At 33.9% G+C, this 23,054-nt stretch overlaps 1 protein-coding gene across 1 annotated transcript in view; it reads left to right on the top strand.

Annotated features, from left to right (window-relative positions):
- LOC143236299 (muscle calcium channel subunit alpha-1-like) overlaps window positions 1-22,503 on the top strand; it is a 100,144-nt gene extending 77,641 nt beyond the window's left edge. Inside the window, exons 4-10 of the mRNA XM_076474569.1 lie at window positions 7,007-7,112; window positions 16,429-16,568; window positions 16,982-17,088; window positions 17,704-17,862; window positions 20,813-21,012; window positions 21,613-21,716; window positions 22,356-22,503. Coding sequence (XP_076330684.1) covers window positions 7,007-7,112; window positions 16,429-16,568; window positions 16,982-17,088; window positions 17,704-17,862; window positions 20,813-21,012; window positions 21,613-21,716; window positions 22,356-22,503 — 964 coding nt within the window. The remainder of the gene's footprint in view (window positions 1-7,006; window positions 7,113-16,428; window positions 16,569-16,981; window positions 17,089-17,703; window positions 17,863-20,812; window positions 21,013-21,612; window positions 21,717-22,355) is intronic.
- Window positions 22,504-23,054: the final 551 nt, after the last annotated feature.

Raw genomic sequence — 23,054 nt, 5'->3', positions numbered from 1 at the left:
GCAGTGTGTTGCTAGTGGTTCACTGAAGACCAGCGAAGTTATAGTTGGACTTCCAAGTGTAACGACTACTGAGGTTTTACAAACCCAGTATTCATAATTCCAGTAGTTTACTTAAGAATATTATAAGCTGAGTGTGAAACAGATGCTTCTTTAAAAACAATATTTACATATCAAGCTGTATACAGATTTCATCTTATCGTGAAGCTTCACTAAATACACAGGAATATGGTAATAACTTATTTTGTTTTGCTGTCGTTGTTGTTTTAGCTACAAAATGAGCTATCTGCGCCTTGTCCACCGTGATGAGTAGAATCCAAGATTTCAACGGATCTATTCTTGTTCAAAAAGAATTTTTACGTGAATTATCTTTTGTGCACACTTATACAGTTTCGAATACAAAATTCTTGAATTATAGCTAATTTAAATTGAAGACATGACACCAATTGATGTAGTTGTCCAACGCTGTATCGGCGGTAAGTTTACAGTTTCAAAACGCTAAAATTTGAAATTCGTTCTTCACTGTGACCAGAGTGTAGAAAGACCACTGTGTGCCTTTGCTTTAGAATATACAACTATGATGGCTGTCTGGTTATTTTTTTATTTATTTAACTTGCATCTTTTTTAAACAAAGCACTTAAAAATATAACCAATCATTATTAGCATAACTGGATGAAACTAACCGATCATAACTAGAACACCTGGTTGAAACCAGTTTGTTTTTTGTTTGTTTTGAATTTCGCGTAAAGCTACGCACATGAGGGCTATCTGCGCTAGTCATCCCTAATTTAGCAATGTGAGCCTAGAGGGAAGGCAGCTAGTCGTCACTGCACACTCTAGAGCTACTCTTTTACCAACGAATATTGAGATTGACCGTCACTTATAACGTACTCATGGCTGAAAGGGCGAACATGTTTGGTGTGGTGGGGATTCGAACCCGCGATCATCAGAATACGAGTTGAGCTTCCTAACCACCTGGCCATGCTAAGTCCGGTTGAAACTGATCAATAATCACAAGTATAAACCAATCACCTATATTGGTAAATTAAAGATTATCCAACTGATTCGTGGTTTTAAGCAATCAGACAAAAATGTAATATACACACTGAAACAACGAATCACTGAGCAAATACGATAAATATGAGCGTACAATTTCACGATCATAGCATGTCACCCTCTCTTCATTGGAAGAATAATGTTGGAACGGGTTTACTCGATAATAAAAAATTCTTGGTGAGTCCATTAAATGAGTGTTGTAAGAGGGAATACCGTTTAAACTTATATGTGGACCATTATCAGTTAAAATTGATTTGAAAACAAATTAATGTTTAACAATGAAATATTTTTACATATTAAATCACGCCTATTGTAATATATATATTTACCTATTAAATAATGCCTGTTGTGTTTTGACTAAATAATACTTCATTAACGCCACGAAACTCCATTCGAACCGCTGTCTTCAAGTGCAAGAGTGTTTATCGGTGAGAAATTTGTTAATCGGTTTGAGGCGGATATTGAAATACGAGGTAAAGCAATTACATCATAGTACCAAATTATAGTGGCTGTAAACTGATGGATGTGGAAATATAAGGAAACATACCACATGTTTTCGTTAGCGCTATTTTCTCAAATGAAGCCTTATTAATTAGTGTTATTATCGGTGAATGAAAATTTTAAAATGTAATCAGGGACAGAGAAATCGATGAAAAATTTGTCCTTCATTGGTACGTGTTTTATTTAAAAGAATAAAGATCTTATTTCTTTATTTTTAATGAGCTGCGAGAATTTTAAAATGTTCCAGTTTTCCACACAAACTCTGAGCTTTCTGACTGCAGATCAGTTTAATGTTTTTTTTGTTTTGGAAACTGATTTCTTAATTTACAAGCGACGTCTGATGATTGGCAAGCTCAGTTTATACGTTAGCTTTATTAAATACTTACACATCTACGCTGGTTTGTCAAATCCAACGATTTTGCATTACAGCCAGGAAATGGAACAGGAGCAAATCGGTTACTCTTGTTTCTCGAGAGAATTAATTTAAGAAGTAAAAAAATAAAAAACTAATTACCCATTTGTGTTTCTCGTTTTTCCTATTTGCATTTCACATCAGATACGCTATTTTGAATGCTATTAAGCGAAGACAACACGACCGCTTTTTTAAAGAATCGCGTATTGTTCCAAGACCACGATCACGTTATGGAAATTCGTCTTTGAAAATGACTTCGTTTAGACTTTGTGTGTACTTTCTCTGTAAAATGTTTTAGCTGTAATCTTCTGGTAGATATGTGATTATGGAATGCCATATGTTTGGGCAATTCAGGGCTAACGTATGTTTCATATAATGGAGACTTTATAAACATTAACCATCAGATAAAACAAAACAGACCTTTTTCATTACAGGACGGTTTCTAACTTTCGATAAAGTTGAAATTAAAGTCCTACTTTTTATCCAAATATCTGCTATAATGTAGGCTTCATTTTCATTCAGTTATTTCAGTACTCAGTATTTATGTGGGATGATTATTTGTTTTAGTAGAAGGATACACAACAGGCTTCCTGCGATACGTCCGCACCAGAATCCATACTTGAATTTTAACATTAAAATCCTTTGAAAATGACTGTTGCATCACAGGAGGACAAACGTATGTAAAATAAAAATATATTAATCAAAAATGAATTGGTAATTTCATCAGTATCTTGGGCCACTATGGCCAGGTGGTTAGCGCACTGACTCGTAATCTGAGGTTCGCGGATTCGAATCCCCCTCACACAAAACATGCTTGCCCTTTCAATCGTGAGGGCGTTATAATGTAACGGTCAATGTCACTATTCGTTGGTAAAAGAGTAACCCAAGAGTGGGTGGTGATGATTAGGTGTCTGCCCTCTAGTCTTACACTGCTAAATTACTGACAGCTAGCGCAGGTCGCCCTTGTGTAGCTTTGTGCCAAATTAAAAAAACAAAGATCAGTATCTAGAATAACTAAACCGACTGCTTTATTATTAATTATAACTTAAATCTTTTATGTAACTGGTTGACTTTATATGAAGTAAACTTTATGAAAAAACCAAAAACCTTGGACTTTTCGCTTAGCAAACAAAAAATTTAACCACCAGGATATAAAATTTCGGTAAATTTGCAAATTTAAAATATAGAAGTTACCCCACCCCTACCCCTTACCAAACCCCACACGCACGTATACACGCTCGAGCAAAACCATGTAAGTTGTTTTTTTTTTGGGGGGGGGATATGAAAATTAAATATCTGGAAATATTTTAAACACAGATACTAAAAGATACTCCAGTTACTCTTGACCTAACATAGCCAGATGGTTTGGGCGCTCGACTTGTAATCTGAGGGCCGCGGGTTCGGATTTCCATCACACCTAACATGCTGGCTCTTTCAGCCGTGGGCACGTTATAATGTGACGATCAATCCCACTATTCATTGATAAAATAGTAGTCTAAGAGTTGGCAGTGGGTGGTAATGACAAGCTGCCTTCCTTTTAGTCTTACACTGCTCAATAAGGTACGGCTAGCGCAGATAGTCCTCGTGTGGCTTTGCGCGAAATACAAAAACAAACAGAACCTCAATACCCTAAGAACGTTGAGGTTGGCCTAAAGGATTTGCACGATAGCACAGAACAAGAGCTCAAATCCTGATGATGTGATTGAGTTACCTCAACATACTTCGTCTTTCTCCAAGACACCTTGCATTCTGCTGGTATTGCAACATTCGATTAAACATAAATCCCCGGAGCTCGGTTGTTTTGTCAGCGGAGGAGACTGGAAATTACTTTTCTGAGATTGCGAGCTGGAATTATAGCTACCTTTCTCACATAACAGCAGCATATTAAAGGAAGCGCTTCGTACTATCTAATTCAACATTGCGTTGATGTAGAATGAAACCCAATAAAACTTTAATGGTAGAATATCAAACCTTTCATAAAATACCATTTGTTCGTTTGTTGAATTTAGAACAAATCCCCTCGAGGGCTGACTAATTTTGTTTGTTTTGAATTTGAATTTCGCGTAAAACTACGAGAGGGCTCTCTGCGCTAACCGTCCCTAATTTAGCAGTGTAAGACTAGAAAGAAGGCAGCTAGTCATCACCATCCACCAATTCTTGGGCTACTCTTTTACTAACAAATAGTGGGATTGACCGTCACATTAAACGCTTCCACAGCTGAAAGGACGACCATGTTTGGTGCGACCGGGATTTGAACCCGCAACCCTCGGATTACGAGTCGAACGCCTTAACACACTTGGTCATGCCGGGCCAGTTAAAACTCACTGGTGTACAAGGAAGACAGATGGTCAACACCACCTACCGTCAGCTTTAGGACTACGCGTTATGAACGAATAGTGGGATGGACCGTCACGTTCTAAGGCCTTAAGACTCAAGGAGCAAGTGTGTTGATGAAGGTTTTCGAACCTGCGATCTGTGGATTGTGATTCGACGGCCCTAATTACTAGCGCATGTCAGGTCACGTTATCAACGTTCTAAACAATTTCTGCAACGACAACAAAACTATCCGTTCTGCTAATTTGGAAAACTACTTCGTGTACAAGTTACAATTATATAAGTGTTCAGGTTGATATTACATTTTCAAAGCATCTTTAAAATGAATATTTGAGATATTAACTTCCAATGTAGATTATAAAGCTGAATTTGTTTCGCAGTTTAAATTTTATACATTAGAAGTGAGAACTAAGACTGATATATTGTAGTAGGGGCTCAAACCAACCAAACTTTTCGAATACCGCAAGTCTCGTGTTTTCGCTTCACCGGTTTTGTAAGGACGAAGTGAAGAGAAAACTGGAATATGCGGCGGCCACTTGCCGGTTTAGTACATCAACCGCTCGATATAGAGACTCGTGGGTTTGGTACGCCCTCTCGCTGTTGGAGGTTATTCCTTCCTTACAAGTGTATTTTAGCATATCGAACATTGTCTCATTATTACAAGCAATTAGTGGTACGTGGTAAAACTCAACTCCTTTGCTCGTGGTGGGCAGAGCACAGAGAGCTCATTGTGTAGGTTTGTGCTTAGCTACACACAAACTTAAAGCTTCATTAATTTCTAAACTATTGTAATATGTCGGTGGCTCAACAGTAAGCAGCCATATAACACTAAAATTGGGTTCGATTCCTGCGAGTGAGAACAATGTAGTTAACCCGTTGTGTAGCTTTGAGCTAAAACATGCACTTGCACGTGTAAATTAAACTCTGTGATTTGTATTTTATCTAATATTTCTAGTATATTGTGCGTCATAGATATGTTATTTTATGACTTGAAGTTAGTTCCGCTTATGCACTTTTGTTTGTTTCAAAAAGTTTGCACAAAGCAACGTCTGCACATAGCCGTATTAATTCTATTTCTTTCTTTTAAATATCACTCAAAGCTACACGAGGGCTATGTGCGCTAGCTGTCCCTAACTTATTAGTGTAAAACTAGATGGAAGGCAGCTAATCATCATCACCTTCCGCCAACCGTAGGACTACCTTTTTACCAATAAATAGTGGGATTGGTCGTAACATTATAACGCGCCCATGGCTGAAAGAGCGAGTATGTTTGGTGCGAAGAGGATTCGAACCCCGACCCTCAGACTACGAGCCGAGGCGCTCTAACTACTTAGCCATATGGGTTATCTTTAATTTTGAACTGATAGATAAGAGGGAAGGCAACTTGTCAATACCACCCACAGAAAATGCTTGAAATACTCATGTCTTGTAATATAATGGGACCAATGATATTCACTAAGCCTCATCCGGCTTGTGTATTGGTTCAAATTACAATTATAAATACATATACATAATTAACCGCATAAACAAAGAAAAAAGATATCAAAGTTAAATAATAAGTATTTTTTACATGCTTATTTGAAATACTTGACGATTGTTTTGCTAATTTTTCTGTTTACGAACTACGATTAGCTTATGATTACATAAGATACGACCTGTACTGATAATTTTCATTAATTTCCCACGGCTTAGTTTTCACTCTGCTCAGTTTTGTGTGAATAATGTTCATAAGAGTAAAGAGTGAAGGTTCATTTTTTGGTTAAAGAGTTAACATAAAAGTCATTTCTACATTCGGACATAGTTTATTTTACAAGATGTTTAAATTTTAATGATTTAAAACGGGTTTTCAAAAGTGTTGTTATTGATATTGTAATTAAGAAAAGGAAACACATTCTTAATTAAAGACATTGCGAAAGCAATGTTTAAAGTCCTATTTACATTTCTATATAAAGGTATGTGTATGTGCTTTTCTTTTTCAGTCAATGTTCACCTATAAATAAATAACGTAACAAATCTGTTTTACGGTTTCACTGGGTACATTTCAACCGACAAACTTATTTGTTTTTTGTTTGTTTTTGAATTTTGCACAAAGCTACTCGAGGGCTATCTGCGCTAGCCGTCCCTAATTTAGCAGTTTAAGACTAGAGGGAAGACAGCTAGTCATCACCACCCACCACCAACTCTTGGGCTACTCTTTTACCAACGAATAGTGGAATTGACCGTTACATTATAACGCCCCCATAGCTGAAAGGGCGAGCATGTTTGGTGCGACGGGGATTCTAACGCCTTAACCCACCTGGCCATGTCGGGCCTCAAACAAACTTACCAGAGTTAAGAAATTAAATACTTAACAACTGAGTTTTTAATTATTAACACCTATAAAGCTTAATTTCTGAAAATAAATGTTATGCTTATGCAGGCTGGGAGAAACTATTGCGTGTTTTTTTAACTTTCTTTATTAACATCGCATTAACATACTGCGTATGTCGATTAACTCTTGTTGTGAATCCAAAACAAAATTAAAACTATTCTAATTTTGCTTCTAGTGTGTTCAAAACCTTGAAGTTAAGCCTTTTTCGACAGGTATGATGAAGGAGGGACGAATAGATTTTTTTTTCTTTTGGTGCTTCTCCTGGGTTTATTAACTATCCACGTTTACCAGTCATAATGATTTACTCTTGCTCGTGATGCCTTAACTATTTCCACACCGTTTGAATACCTAATTCTTCTGACAATCTTCGCCAACTGTGTAGCATTGGCTGTGTATACTCCATATCCCAACAGTGACTCGAATACCATCAACCATTATTTGGTAAGTATATATCACTTTGAAATATATTAATATTAACTTCCTGTCAGGGCAAGCTACCTCGACTGTTTTATATGTTTGGAATATATTAATATTAACTTCTTATCAGAACAAGTTACCTTAATAGATCGAAACTTGCAATGCGTAGAACGAATTAAGAATGCTGTTCTTAATTATAAACGTTAGATGGCGTTGTTTCTTCAGATAGCTACACCTTAATATTGGGAATATTTTCCGCCTTAGCTCAGTAGTATCTCACGATGTTCTGTCAGCTTATGATATTTAGGTTAGGCCTGAATCCATGTGCCAAGTTAGCAATGCAAAATAATCTTTGTAACAAAAATATAATATTAACAATAGATATACTGAATATTGTAACTAATACTGTTGATGAAAATTACGCCAAAGAAAAAAAAGAGTATATTTATCTATTTATTCACATATCAGACAAAAGCTTTTTCCTTTATTTCTGAAATACTGTGAGTCGTTTTATACGACTTACCGAGTGCAAATTTTCTACTATGAATGTCGAAGAGAAGCTATTAACTAATTTATTACTTAAAATGTCAATAACTTAACATTGCTACTAATATAAACAAATAACGCTTATCGGTGAAAGTAAATATATCATCTCACGTTACTAAGGTGAATTTGAAAAGAAAAACAAAAACTCTCAACAAGTCCTAAATCAAATTGAGTTACGATCGTATTTGTAATTTAAAACATCCAGAGTTCGTGATGTCAATGAGTTGGTTCGTGAAGATAGTTTTTGGTCAGACCCACTCCACCAAAAATATCCACAAGATCCGCAGAGGTTGAGAGATTTATGTCAGGCTTAAGTCAGTGTAAGAAACGTTGTGAAGTGATATAAGGTGTTGGTATTATCCACCTGAGCGGCGATTTATGTCACAAACCTCATGGTTCAGAGATAGCTACTCCTAATCGAATAAAAAAGTGGACTTTTATAATGCCCTCACAGCTGAAATTGCAGAGAGGTTTTAGCTATATATCGTGATTTGAATCTTGGACTTTCCGATTCACAATCCGACACACTAAACACTATATCAGTTCCAGGACCAATATGGTGTAATAAAAATAGAATTAATAGAGATTTTAAGAATATTTTTGTTAGTTTATAGACAGTATGTCGACCTTTACTGGCGAACGATTTTATGGCAGTTTAAGCCTACAATATACCACTATATTCTTAACAACTGAAATCGAAGCTCACGGCGCAGTGACCGAGTTGTATTGACCCAGAATATTTTGGTCTTACGCCAAGTCTTTTTTCCTTTATTTATCTTTTTGACAGTAACATGGCAACATTAGCCAAACAAACAAACAGAGAGAGGGACTGGCTTTAGAAGTTGTACATATCGATTTGTAGAACAAATGGTATCATGGGCTTAACTGTAGTAGACAGAAAGATACAGACAGAATATGACACATGATTGACCTGGTCACTAAAAGTTAGATTGTAATATCTCCTGGGAGTTAGCGTCACTATTAGCAGCTTTATTCTGAAAGAGCAAGGAATTTATCTTAGTATTTACAAATTCAATAGGTTATTGAACCATCTTGTTTCCTCTTTAGATAAGTAATATAATCATTTCATTTCATCAAAAATAAGAAAGGTGATAACAAATTCTTCTATTCAACCATTGGTAGTGAATCAATTGTTATTGATAAATCTTCTGTAGACGTCGGAACCATCCTTCTGTCGGTAATTTTACGGACTTGCAAGTCTAAAATCTAAGGTTCGATTATCCGCAGTAAACAGAGTAGATAGTCCAATTTCGCATTCTTTAATAGTCTCAAGCAAATAACCAACGATGAAAACAAGGAGGAACGTGACCCTTAAATAATTAAATTCAGTTGCCCGAACATCATCCCCCCTCAATAATTTTTGGACTACATTTTTTTTATTTAGTATTTTTCTGTGTAGACGGCTGACTTTGCCAGTCGAAATAAACAAAGGCTACAAATCTTTGTTTAATTCTAAATATTACGCTGATAATAAACTTTTGTATCTTATCCGTAAAATGTGTATACTGGTTATTTTCTAATACATTCTTATTATTTTACTTACAATGTTTTGGTACAAGACAAACAGTTGAAACGTGCCATACAGCGCTTATTGTGTAAAATTATGAAAATATTTTAAATCTTTCTTATCGATTGTCTGACAATTTTTATTGATTTATGACATGCTTGGCTGTGAGTCGTACGTTTCGTTTCGACATGTCTGTCATCTTGGTTTTTTTTTTTCTGGGTAAGATAGTAATGAAGTATCTGTAATCATTTGATTTCACTAAAACTAAGAGTGAACGTAACAAAATACATACGAATCACATGTTTCCACTTTCATTACTTATAAATCAATGGTATTTGGTCTTTTTGTTATCGGTGCTTGTGTCTATATTGTTTATTGTTGTGTGAGTGTTATCATGAAAAATATAGACATGCTTGAGTTGCTTATTATATGTTGTTATTTTTACACGTGCACGTTTAGTCTTCCTTAGATGGTATGTTACACTTCTTGTTATTGTATAGGTAAACCAAATTAATTATATCATAATACTGGAAAAATAATCATATTCTGACTATCATAATAACCTCAAACTAGGTTAGAAAAGAAAAGCCATTTAATTCTCACAGGTGTAAACTAAGTAAACTGTTACGTCATGTCATGTTATCACTATAACGAACAAACTACAACTGGCCATTGTAAAACTCAGCAAGTGTAACCTAAATTTATTTAGTTGTGCTTGTAAATGAAACCAACTTGTTGCTTGCTTGTCAGTTCAGATGTGTAAACGGTACAACACACGTGAGGAGTCCAATATTTTTCTTTGTTATCAGTCTTACCCCCAAAATAGTAATAGTTAGATACATTTACCACATGTGTGATGTTCTTTCTTTGTAAAACTGTAATATATTTTTCACAAATATATCAGAAACCGTTTGGAGGATTTTTAACTTTCAGACTTTACTTGAACTGGAGGCACTTTAAAATTAAAAAAATGTATATGTGAGATGGTTCAGGAAATTTTCATTATTTCACAAACTCAATGTATAACAAATTATTTTGAAATTTTATATGTTTTCTCATAATTTTTATATAATTTTAATGCATACCTACCATAACGGTTTAGTAGCGGCAGGGTGATAATTATTTATAAAGTTAAGAGTAACCAAAACGAAAGTGACAGTGCTTAACATTACAAGCCCCCCCCGCTATTACAGCGGTATGTCTTCGGATTTACAACGCAAAATCAGGGATTCGATTCCCCTCGGTGGGCTCAACAGATAGCCCGATGTGGCGTTGCTGTAAGAAAACACACACTAAATATCATGACTTATCTGTGATGCGCCCTCTACAGGTTTAAAAGCTAAGGTTTTAGCATTAGAAATCCGCAGACATAAAGCTGTGCTATTGAGGTGCTTCTATTTTATAAATGATAAGATTCCGAGTTATTGTAATATATCAACATTCTTATAAATTCTGACTACATTTTTGAAATCAGCACCAACAAATTACCCTAAGCCACTTGATTTTTTTTGTTTGTTTCCAGTAGCATACAGCTGTGTCAGTGGGGGCGCTTCTAAGGAAGTCAGTATATTTGATTTTGTCAGGAATAATAACAAATTTTAAGCAATGTTGAAAACACAATGGCTTATCTGTACTGTGTCCACTACGCAGGGATTTGTTTCTTTCATTTTCCAGACCGCTGGCTAATTTCAGGTTTTTATTGTCCAGTTTACTAAACCTTAGGATTATATTTCACGCTTTAACATGCAAATATGAAGGACGTAATTCAGAAGATTTTCATCATTTCAGAAACTCAAGATGTAACAAATTCTTTTTAAATTTTATATATGTTTTTTCAACATTTTTATATAATATATTTCAATATTTTAACAATTTTGGTTACGTATTTGGAATCAGCACCAAAAATCACCCCGAACCACTTGAGGTTTCACCAGTTTATGTTATTATAAACCACACAGAGACATATAAAATTAAACAAGCTAACTTCATTCCCTTCAAATGCAGCAGTGTATCTTCAGACCACTTTGAATATAACAAATTCGTTTGAAAATTTATTTATGTTTTCTCAGCACTGCACCTTCTATGCAAGATTTTTCTTTGTTCAACAAACAGTTAATATGTTGTGTGCCCCCTTTAACTTTAATAACTGCAGACAGTCTTTCAGGCATTGTTAAATGATATTTAATTAAAGTGTCCTTTGATATTTTACTCTAAATGTCTCTAATAAACTTCCATAATGTTTCTTTGGAACTAACATTTGATTTGCCAAGTTTTGATCCATCAAATCCAAGATCTGCTTAATTGGGTTGATATAGAGCTCTGTGGGAGCTATTGTATCATTTGAATGATTTCAGAAGCTTCTCTCTTAGCTAAGTAACTTCCGTATAGGTTGAATAAGTGTTTGGGATCATTATCTTTTTGGTAGTAGAATTCTTTAACAATAATATACAAACCACTGTGCATACCATGATGGATCAGTATCTGGCGGTACCTGTGCTAATCCATTATTTAATCTATTTTGTAAATATCTCCTGTTGCTGTAGTAGACAAATCACACCTCCAAACCATCACACTTCCTCCCACATGCTTCATGGTAGGTGCTATGATGTAAGTACTTAGTATTTTTCTTGTGCCGGACGTACAACCTACTCCTTGAACTATATCTATCAAACTTGGACTCGTTTGTCTATAACACCCTTTATTATTCGTCGACAATCCAGTTTTTGTACATTTATAGGAAATTTCAGTCTCTTGACAATATTTTGAGATTGGAGTAAATGTTTTTTAACTGCTACAAGACTAAATATTTCATTCCGGTTGAGTTTACTAGATACTACTGTATATCTGGACACTTTTCTCTCATTTGGTACATGGTTGTTTATCTCATGCTTGAGATCAGTGTCAGTCTTTCTTTTGTCCTGAAGACTACATAAATGAAGATACTTAACATCAGTATCATTGAGTTTAGGTGTTCTGCCTCTTCCTTTCCTATTTTTAAACATACTTGTCTCAGTCTCATGATCTAGGGTGTACATGACAATGTTTAGGAATCATTTCAAGTCTGCAGCAATTAGTTGGAGAGTCCAACCAGCACCATGTAAAGCTTTTATGTGAATTCTCTGCTATACTGACAATCCTCTATGCTTTTTGGGCCGTGACATGACAACAAAACTTAATATATAATATTAAATATTGTTTTCATCAAGGCTTATTTGTGCAGTGCTTTTAAATTGATTTCTTCTAGCATATACTGGTACCATATGCTAGTTTCTTTCTATACAGTTAAGACACTCCATGGGTACCATGACAGTTATTCCAGACTCTAAATTTGATCAGTATGTCCATTCACATAGAACCTTTCTGACATGTCTTTGATACAAGTATATGACAATTCTAAAGAATGATAAGTGTTCTCACCCTGTCTCATTTATTTGTCAACAGAGGCCAGTGAAGCATTACCATAGTTTTAAAAGCTACATTCTGTAGTGGAAGAATTAGCTCCATAAAATGGAAAGAATGACAACATTTTCTCTTGTCCTAACACTTTTTACACTGTAATGTATATGGATTGGTTTAAATTTCGTGCAAAGTTACAAATGGGCTATCTTTATTAGCCATCCATAAGGTAGCAGTGATAGACTAGACGAAGGCAGCTGGTTAATGCCACACTACCTATTCTTGGGCTACTCTTTTACCAATGAACAGTGGGATTGACCTTTACGTCATAATGTCCTCACATTTGAAAAGACGAGCATGTTCAGTCAAGGATTCCAACCTGTGACCCTCAGACTGCAGGTCGAACGCTCTGGCCACCAGGTCATTCATTGATGTGTATACCAAAATACACAGTTTTTTTGCTATCTTTCTTTGAATTTTACTTTCTGCATGCTGTAATCATCATTTTCGTGTTAGCACATTGACTTACTGGCAGGTTATATTGGATCATGGAAATGAAAAAAAAATAGCTGAAAAGACAATTCTACAGGATTCGAATGAAAATAATAATGCATATAACGCTGATGATTAAAATATTGGCAGGTTACTGGATATGAAGGAAAACTGTGAGAATGGTTGGAATACACATAAGTGTACTTTTAAACACTACTGTTGAGCTCTTTTATAGGGAATTAGCATGTAAAACTGCCTTTCTTAGTTTTGTTCATAGCCTGATTGTTGACAGTAATCTGAGAAGAAATGAACAATCATATTATGGAAATAAATTTCTCCTACTCGGTCAAATTAAGAGAAATGTTAATAATGGACGACTTTTAAATGTTAAAATTTATTGCTCTTCCGGAACATATGGACCATGTTGGGATCCCTGGGTTTAAATGCCTGTGTACACCATGTAAGTTCTCGTGTAGTACGGCTATAAAATGTATAAATTATGTGTGTGTTTTCTTATAGCAAAGCCTCATCGGACTATCTGCTGAGCCCACCGAGGAGATACGAACCCCTGATTTTAGCGTTGTAAATCCGTAAACTTACCACTGGGGGGGGGCTTATAAATTATGGCATACGGCACTAAAGATTTGCCAATAGTGTCTGTTCCTTTTGTTTCCTGTTGTTGGCTGTCTTCTTAAATTCTCGTGTTAATTTTTCAACCTCAACAGCTAGACGGTATTCATACAGACTGGAAGCCTATGAGTATGTTATTTCAACGTATGGAGACTGTTGTGAATAAAGATTGTGTTGTTTGTATGTCGTTACGTTGTTTTCCATGTTCGATTTAATATTTACTTATCAGTTCTGAACCTGGATTTTGTATGTACTTAAGACTTTAATCATATGTCAGTGTACCTAAACACCACAAATTAGTGAAAAACTGAGATATTGATACTGCTACCAAAGGGTTGCATCAGTGGCTATGCTATAAACATACAGTACTATAGCACTCAGAACTGAGTTTCGATGTTAAGTGAAACATGAACATCAAAGTAAAACAAGCAAACATGTTTTTAGCTTTTTCTTCCTTCTGATTAGGGGTTTTCCTTCCGTGATCACAACTTTTGCATCTATAAAAATATTTGTGCAGTTGAAAATTCACCTGTATAAATAAGTTCAAGTGGATGAATAAAAAAAAACATACTTAAGATTTGAAAATCCCATTCTAAAGTTAATAAATAAATATACTTATTAGAATATTTTTCATTTTTGGATCATTTGTTACCAGGCCTGTATATATGAGGTACAATGAGATGCTATGCATTAAAAATGATAAAGTTAAATATAATAGTGCAGTTGAGAAATACTTAGGAAAATCTCTGCTTCTGGTTTTATTCCTGCTTTCGACAGTAGTCACACAGATTAGAAGTTAGCCAGTAGGTTGTATGAACATAAACAAATGTTGTGAGTAAAAACTGCGTCCATTTGCTCTCTTGTGTTTGATTCCCTATCCATGTTTGACTTATTCTTTGCTTAATAGTCCTGAACCATCATTTTGTGGATACTTTAAAATTTTCATATGTATGTTAGTGTGCTTGAATACACCGCACTATAACTGTTTTGTTTTTTTTTATTTCGCGCAAAGCTACACGAAGGTTATCTGCGCTAGCCGTCCCGAATTTTGCAGTGTAATACTAGAGGGACGGCAACTAGTCATCACCACCCATCGCCAAATCTTGGACTACTTTTTTACTAACGAATAGTGGGATTGACCGTCACATTATAACGCCCCCACGGCTGAAAGGGCGAGCATGTTTGGTGCGACGGGGATTCGAATCTGCGCCATGCAGGTCCATGCAGGGCCCTCACTATAACTATAGGCCTAAATTTGTGATTCAAGAATACTTCAACAGCTTAAAGTTACAAATCAATATTACTTTTCAGTGTAAGTCTAACTAGGACGAAAATTACACCAAGTATTTCTATTATTATATAATGCTCATCTCTTATCTTCTATAATATACAGAATCTTTATTTTTAAATGAAACTTTTATAATTAAAATGTTTCATTGAACTGAAGATTTCTGTTAAAGAACTAATTTCATGTAAGAAAGTCGGATATTAAAACGTGACACTATATAATGAGTCGGAATAGGCTTAACATAAATACAGCCACTTTGAACTATTTATTTGCTCTTTTCGTTACGCAGTCGTTAATATTTTATCAAAGAAAGCGCTCAGGTAGAATACAATACACCCTTTTGAAACCAATAAATCAGTAGAAAACCTTTTCGCGCTGATTTGTTTAATATCAATATTTAAGTTTTTTTGTGTGTGTTTTCTCATAGCAAAACCACATAGGCTATCTGCTGAGTCCACTGAGAGGAATCGAATCCCTGATCTTAGCTTAAGTTTTGTAAACTATTAAGAGAATGTGTATAAAACTCTAAGTGAGTTTTCACGACCACCATTTCTTTAACTTTCAAATACAATAAATTTATGTCAACAAGAAAGCGATTTTATGAAGCTGTGATGCCTAAGTGATATTTTGTCCAATCTCCAAAACATTTGAAGATTGGTTTGTATTTTACGTAAAGCTACACGAGGGCTATCTGCACTAGCCGTTCCTAATTAAGCAGTGTGAGAATAGAGGGAAGGCAGATAGTCATCACCACTCACTGTCAACTCTTGGGCTACTCTTTTACCAATTGCTAGTGGGATTGATCGCAACATTACAACATTATAACTCACTGAAAGGGCGAGCATGTTTGATATAACGAGGATTCGAACCCGGGACCTTCAGATTAGGAGTCGAGTAATTTAACCACCTGGCCATGCCGGATCGACTTTTAAAGAAGGAACATCTACATGTGCTAAACCATATGTGCATTTTGTATGTATGTGTGTGTTTGATACTAATAGTAGAAGTATCAGAGGTGTAAAAGGTATACTAAAAGTGGGAGGGACATCATGTGTAATTGATTGAGCGAAGCAAGGGAATGCGCGTCATAAGCACACCCATTACCCGCAGGGCTCGTCTTAGGACCCTAGAAGATCTTGGGCTCTGGATTAAATTTTAAGCATTCTTCTGTTTTTCCCCAGATAATTTTTATAATTTTGATGCATTTTTAATGGAACAAATTAAAAAGTGGCGTCTTGTCACCCTATGCCTCTGAATAAACTAAACTAAAATAAACAATACCGTATTTTGTTGTTACTATTTCTTTATGTGAAATACTTTTATTTCTGTCGGTAGAGCAATAAAATTATTTTGCATTAAAAACAACACAATACTTGGAATAAATTAGATGTGCATTGTTACAGGTAAATGATGGTTTATAAGTTTTAGTAAACCACTAAGACAGATAATGATTTTTCTAGGAAAAAGTGGAATACCTTTTCCTCGTGATTTTCACCATTGAGAGTGTCATGAAGATTATAGCCTATGGTTTCCTGTTTCATCCTGGTGCCTACCTTCGTAATGCGTGGAACACTTTGGATTTTGTTATAGTTATTATTGGGTTAGTATGACAATATTCATGCCTAAACTTTTATTGCGTGCTTTATATGGATTAAGCGGTAGTTGAGTGTTCAACATAGTTTTTTAAAGAGATGTTTACTTGTAAAGTAGATTGTGCATATCTTATTAAAAAAATAAAATACTTAGAAAGCAACTGTAAAAGTTTATGATTCGCGATTTTAATTTAGTTTTTAATACATCAGTGGTTATTATAGTATTACATATAATTTAATTCTAATGCTCCGGCTAAAACAAACAAACAGAGATTACAATGTATGTGAATTGTTCAAAATATGTTTTGATTTTTTTGTGTTTGTTTGGAATCAAAAATAAGCTGTAGCTATGTATTTTTCGTTGCACTGAGAATATTACATACATCATATTTAAGTTAGGGTTGCTTTCCATTTATTTCAGAATGATTAGTACAGCACTATCAACATTCATGAAGGAAGGATTTGATGTGAAAGCCTTAAGAGCATTTCGAGTTTTACGACCACTTCGTTTAGTGTCCGGAGTTCCTAGTAAGTACGATGATTTTTGCAATACGTACATTGACTTCTAAAATTATACTGTAAAACATCACTTGTAACTTGCTATGTTATTTAAAGAATCAAATATTATTGTTGTTTTTCGTGTTGAAAAATAATAACCCTTAATAGAAAAGTATATAGTAATTATATAAAAAAGTATATAAAAGTAATTACTTTTATAAATCATTTCGTATCCACGAAACTGTGATATGAATGTCACGATGTATTTAAATCGTATGTGCGGATGTAGATTTTCTTACCTTCTTTAATTATAAAAAGTTTTATTATTAGCGCAAGTTTTGAGTTGTTATTGCGAATGACAATTACTATAAAATAGTGTATTATATATTCTTGAAATGAAAATGCCTTTCTTAATAGTTTTTTTTCTTATGCACAAGTCTAAAAGATATTCAAACGAAATTTTTGTAATACAATTTTTAGAATTTTTTATAAATTATGTGTAAGGTTGTGAAACGCTATGAACATTTTTGCAAGAATTAGTTTTGTTCATGTTATGATAACATTTTATTAAATAAATCGTAAAGGCTTTGTCGCAATACTTCTAATTTTGTGTTGTACTTTTATTACTGTGATTTTTTTCTTCAGGTTTACAAGTTGTGTTGAATTCTATTCTGCGAGCCATGGTGCCTTTATTACACATTGCCCTCCTCGTGATTTTTGTAATCATTATCTACGCCATCATAGGCCTTGAACTATTTTCGGGAAAACTGCACAAAACGTGCTTTCATATGATAACAGGTATGCGTAATAAAAATTTTAAAGTTTGAGGAATCTCATTGCATTTATAAGTATGAATATTGTTTTAATACATTTTTCGAAATGAAATTTCTATAACATAATATAAAATATATTATAATAATACACAATTTTTGTTGTTTTCCGAGGCCCGGCATGGCCTAGCGCGTAAGCCTAAACATGCTCGCCCTCCCACTACATGTTAAAAACTTATCAAAGTAATTAAAACGGCCTAACTTTAGGTCATAAAATAAGTTTATTTATTAAAAGTATTAAATACAGTAGAATTTATCCCTAACTAAATTAAATAACAACGAACACAATTTATGGTGTTAACTTATCTTTTTGTCGAATGTGGGCCATACTTAAAGGCTTAACTAATGTTAGATTTAGGACAATTGGACTATCGTATATAGTGTCAGCGATTATAATTATTTTATATTATTCTAGAAATCTTGCACTGAAAAAGTATTATTACAATAGAAATACTAAATTGAACGCAAATGTTTTGTAGGTTTCTGCTAGTATCTATTTATTTTCATGAGGCTGTGAGGTATAGCTGCGTAGGTCCTGCGATGTGCATTGGAAAGATAAAATATGATGCGAAATTTTAAGTTTTTTTAATGAAGTTATTATATTTGTTGGTGAATATGTTAATACATATTTATTTATTACAAGGCTTGCTTTAAGAGCGTTAGTAATAAATAACTTATTTTTATTTGCAGATAAAACAAGACCTAATGTATTTTCTGTAATATACAAAAGGTCCATACCTCGTGAATGTTTCTAATCTAAGTATTCATTGACATCATAATAAATTATCACTAATTGTTCACCTTTTTCACACAAACATGTAATTAACTTATAGTATTTAATCTACTATCGTGATTCTTATTTGAGGATGCGTCTTTTTTAACAATGTAACTTGTTATATTTTATTGCAACTTATGAATTATCAATACTTTGAGCTGTTTCTTAATATTTGTTTTAGAAATTAGATAGGTTATGCTTAGCATCTTATCATTTGATTAGTTGTGTTTTTGTGGGGTAGGGGGACGAACCTAAAAGGAACCAGAATCGTAATTATATTTATAGTGTAATAAATGTAGGAAGTCAAATTGCTTTTTTTTTTTTTTTTTAAAGGCCCGGCATGGCCTAGCGCGTAAGGCGTGCGACTCGTAATCCGAGGCTCGCGGGTTCGCGCCCGCGTCGCGCTAAACATGCTCGCCCTCCCAGCCGTGGGGTGTATAATGTGACGGTCAATCCCACTATTCGTTGGTAAAAGAGTAGCCCAAGAGTTGGCGGTGGGTGGTGATGACTAGCTGCCTTCCCTCTAGTCTTACACTGCTAAATTAGGGACGGCTAGCACAGATAGCCCTCGAGTAGCTTTGTGCGAAATTCCCAAACAAACAAACAAAGCTTTTTTAAATATATTTATGTGGGAGCATATTTTGTTGTTATCTCATTGCATATTATAAACATTATTGACTAATAAAAATATAAAAATAAAAAAAAGTTATGATAGACTAGTGAACTATTGTGAAAATGTATAATGTTAAATCATTTATCTACTGTTTTAGAACTATATGATTTTCTTTGGTTTTCAGTGTCTAGACTAAAATATTTATTTACAAAATAACGAAAAAAAGGCTATAATTATGTAAGCATGGCTGTATGTTTTCGTTTTATCGTATTCTGTTATTATATTACGAAAATACTTAAGAAGGGGAGCTGAGGTTTCAGTTAGTATCATGCAATAAATGAAGGTTATAATATCTGTAAAACCTGGAAAAAAGTTGAACTTTTGTTTTTGTTATCAAAATGAGTGAACCATTACTGAATAATAAAGAACAGAGAAGAAATTTTTATGATGTAATATTCTGGTGTGTAAACATACCATACATTTTCTACCTTTTTGTATAGGTATTGCATTATTTTAAATTTATTAGGCAATCAAAGTAGCCAGGTTAAACGGTTAAGGTGCTCAATGTAATCTGAGAGTCGTGGGTTGAAAACCCCCTCATACCAAACATGCTCATTCTTTCAGTCATGGGGGCATTATATAATGTAACAGTCAACTCAACTATTCATTGGTAAAAGAGTAGCCTAGGTGCCTGGTGATCATTAGGTGCCTGCCCTCTAGTCTTACACTGCTAAATAAGGGACAGCTAGTGCAGATAGCTCTCGTGTAGCTTTGCGCGAATTGAAAAAAACAAACAAACATTCAAAGTATGTGCAGTTTTCACATAACACGTGGTTAAGAAATTTTTAAGTTTCTTTTGTTTCAGCTGCCTTTGTTTTTGGTCATTCTATTCAATCTGTTCTGCCCATGGTAGGGATTGTTGTAATAGAGTATGTTGTGCAATAATGTTTACAACAGGGTCCTTTATTGGTAGATCAGGTAGTATGTGAACATTTTGGCCTCGCCTGTGTTTGAAAGAATTATTAGGCATGTGAGTAGTAGTAGTCGCTGGGGGTAAATCAGTTGTTATCTGTGAAGTAAGGAAAGCTCAATTTGAAAAATTCGATGAATAATCTTAAAGTTATTAATCTTAAAGTTATCAGTTGGAAGAGATAACAGTTTCAATCCAGAAAAAGCAGCTGCCAATCACCTAAACATGTGTACACACTATTTTTTGTTATAATAAAGATTGCACATTGACATTCAGTCTTTTTCTTTTGATGTCTTGAAATTCAGGTATTCTGAGAAACGTAGTAGTAACCTTTGAAAAATACTTTGTGAGATATGTTAGTCAGCAGACCTATATCATTGCTCTAAGAATAAGCAGTTTTATATGAATATACTGTATTGTTTAGTTAGATATATGAACCTTATCTATTCTCTTATATATTATTTGATTACCTGGCTACCTTTGTTTTGTATGTTTTTGTAAAATGTTTGTTTGTATAGCAAATAAAGAACACAATGTGAATTTATCTATTTTTATTTTTATTATAGGAGAGATTGCATTTGAAAACCCACATCCTTGTTCAGATGGGTCAAATGGCTACCACTGTGATGCTTTCGAAAATCTCACATGTAAAGAATTCTGGGAAGGACCTAACTCTGGCATAACAAATTTTGATAATTTTGGTCTGGCCATGCTTACTGTATTCCAGTGTGTGACCACTGAGGGTTGGACAAATGTGTTATATGATGTGTGTATTTTTTTAAATTTATTATTTCCAAAAAACAAGATTTAACAATAATGATTTTTTATCATTGCTATATGTGCTTCTGATTAAGAGTTTATCATCATTGTTGTACTGGATTTTGTTCATGCTGCATAAAAATAATTCATTTTGAGGTCTATTCCAATTGTAGTATAAGGCATCATATTAAGATGGTGTTTCAGCAAGTGTTTTTTTTCCTTATTTGATCTACTTTTTAACATCATATGTTTGCATGTCTTTCACATATGCATTTGGAGGTTTGAGGGGATTTGGCTGGATATATGAAATATAAAAAACTGTGCTTATGGTGTTTAATATTTTTATGTGGCCTTCGTTATTCTGATGAAGCGTTAACGTTATTTGGTTTGAAACTGTCACATGCCTGTAAATACGTTATACACATATAAATAAACTGCACTTAACTTACCAAAATAACTTGACCCATATGAGTAGAGTGTTAGAGACCCCTACTTGCTTCCCCACATTGTGCATATTCCTGATTTAATAATGTGTAATCAGGTCTTTGAAGTATTAAGTACCACATTACATTAACAGTACTTGTAATGGTTTGTTTATAATTTTCAGATCAATGACTCCATGGGAAATGAGTGGCCCTGGATTTATTTTGTCAGTTTGGTCATCATAGGGTCTTTTTTTGTGCTTAATCTTGTTTTAGGTGTCCTTAGTGGGTAAGTTAATTTTTTTTTGGTTAGTGGAAAAAAAAGAAAATATAGAGCTGTATGAATGTTTTAACATGATTCTTCCTTCTAACAAAAAATGTTTTTAAATAAATTAACTGAACAACAGTGTATTTTTCTAAGATTACTTTCATTTCTATGGTATATGGATTTTATTTGTATTTTCTTTCTAAAGATATTTTTCTTGATGCTATATTTGTTGAGTTATATCATTAGTATATATTAACTTGCTAGTTATTCAATGTTTGTACTCGATAATTACTACATGATTTCATTGAAAGGTAGTACATGATGTTTCATTCAGAAATGTTATCAGAATATTACAGATGGGATCAGAGTATTTGTACCTTTTATAAATAGGATACCTTTGATTGGAGAGTTGTGAATTTCTGCTTTAAATATGCCTTTTAAAAATAATTTGAAGTTCAGAATTTACACAATTACAGAAGAAATGCAAAAGCAAGTTTTGTTGCAAAAGTTTTCTAACTTGATACTGTGGGTTGAAATGCTGTAATTGTTAAAATCAGAATTTGCTTACTGTGAGAGTTTTGGTTATTGTATTTTTTCAATAAATTATTATAATAACTTCTTATTTCTTAAGAATGAGATTCATTTTGTTATACTCTCCAGGGAGTTTTCTAAAGAAAGAGAAAAAGCAAAAGCTAGAGGTGATTTTCATAAACTTCGAGAAAAGCAACAAATAGAGGAAGACCTCCGAGGTTACTTAGACTGGATCACCCAGGCTGGTCAGATATTCATTGTTGAACTTATGACATGAGCTTATAAATGAAAACAAGTGTTCAAGTTAAATATTTATCACAAAAAAGCTTTCTTTAAAATCTAAAGGTTAAACTGTTTCCCAAACCATAGGGTGTATTACATAATCTTAAAGAGTTTCATAGTCATATATACTTTTTAACAAAAAAATGGATTTATATTACATTGCTGCTATGAGTTTTAAACTTTACACCTTACTATTCTGAATTATTGCTCTAATTTAAAATTTAACTATTAGCTATTGATTCCCTAAACTTGAAATTTTATACACTGTACCATTGTCCAGGATTTCAAAATATATGTTTTTTCTTATGTAACGTACAGTTTTCCTGCAAGGCAGTAAGAATAACTAATGTTATGACAACCAATATGGCTTAACTTTGTTCCTATTAAGATTAAAAAACAGATATTAGCCCAGTACACCAAATAGTTCACATTTCCCTGCAAAACTACAGTATCTTTAGTACCATTTGAAACACCCATTAATTTATTTTTAGTCTACAGAAGTAACAAACTCACCATTTATTCATGTATTACTACTACTGCTGAAAT

The sequence above is a fragment of the Tachypleus tridentatus genome, chromosome 13, assembly GCF_004210375.1.
Source record: "Tachypleus tridentatus isolate NWPU-2018 chromosome 13, ASM421037v1, whole genome shotgun sequence".
Lineage (NCBI taxonomy): Eukaryota > Metazoa > Arthropoda > Merostomata > Xiphosura > Limulidae > Tachypleus > Tachypleus tridentatus.
This window is presented reverse-complemented; position numbering and strand designations above follow the sequence as displayed.